At 36.3% G+C, this 446-nt stretch overlaps 1 protein-coding gene across 1 annotated transcript in view; it reads right to left on the bottom strand.

Moving 5' to 3' along the window:
- The window catches only part of LOC119586688 (pre-mRNA-processing factor 39-like), a gene marked incomplete in the record, with an annotated part of 65208 nt that overhangs the window by 44846 nt on the left and 19916 nt on the right, over positions 1 to 446 (bottom strand). The window contains 1 exon segment of the mRNA XM_037935420.1: positions 159 to 335. Within this exon segment, the coding sequence (XP_037791348.1) occupies positions 159 to 335 (177 nt within the window).

Genomic DNA, 446 nt, shown 5'->3' with positions numbered 1-446 from the left:
TAGGTAGCTTTACTTAGTCCTACAAGAGTTGCTTGGGCTTAGGTCTATTTGAGTCTTTCCATAAAATTCTAAAAATATGATATTCTAACTACAGGTAACTTTAACAAGTTACTTGTCAAGAGCCAAGCATTCAGATTCGAGACATAAACAAAACTCACCACCTGATCAATATGCTGCAGTAACAACGTCCAGGCCTGGAAGTCATTTGGGTTGTCATTCACATTCTTCCACAATTTATCAACTTCATTGGTGCGTTTCTTTGATGCGGGTTCATCGTCACTGGGAGTTGCGCTAGGAGGGCGCTTGCGCAGGTTTTCTTCATCAGTTTCTTTCATCTGTAATGGTGGCATAGTTATTATTACAATATATTTTAATACACTTAATCAATTATAAGTGAACATTAGAAGACTGATTAATTACTGAATTGTCAGTAAAAGAAAAAAACA

This window comes from Penaeus monodon, chromosome 21, assembly GCF_015228065.2.
Source record: "Penaeus monodon isolate SGIC_2016 chromosome 21, NSTDA_Pmon_1, whole genome shotgun sequence".
Classification (NCBI taxonomy): domain Eukaryota; kingdom Metazoa; phylum Arthropoda; class Malacostraca; order Decapoda; family Penaeidae; genus Penaeus; species Penaeus monodon.
This window is presented reverse-complemented; position numbering and strand designations above follow the sequence as displayed.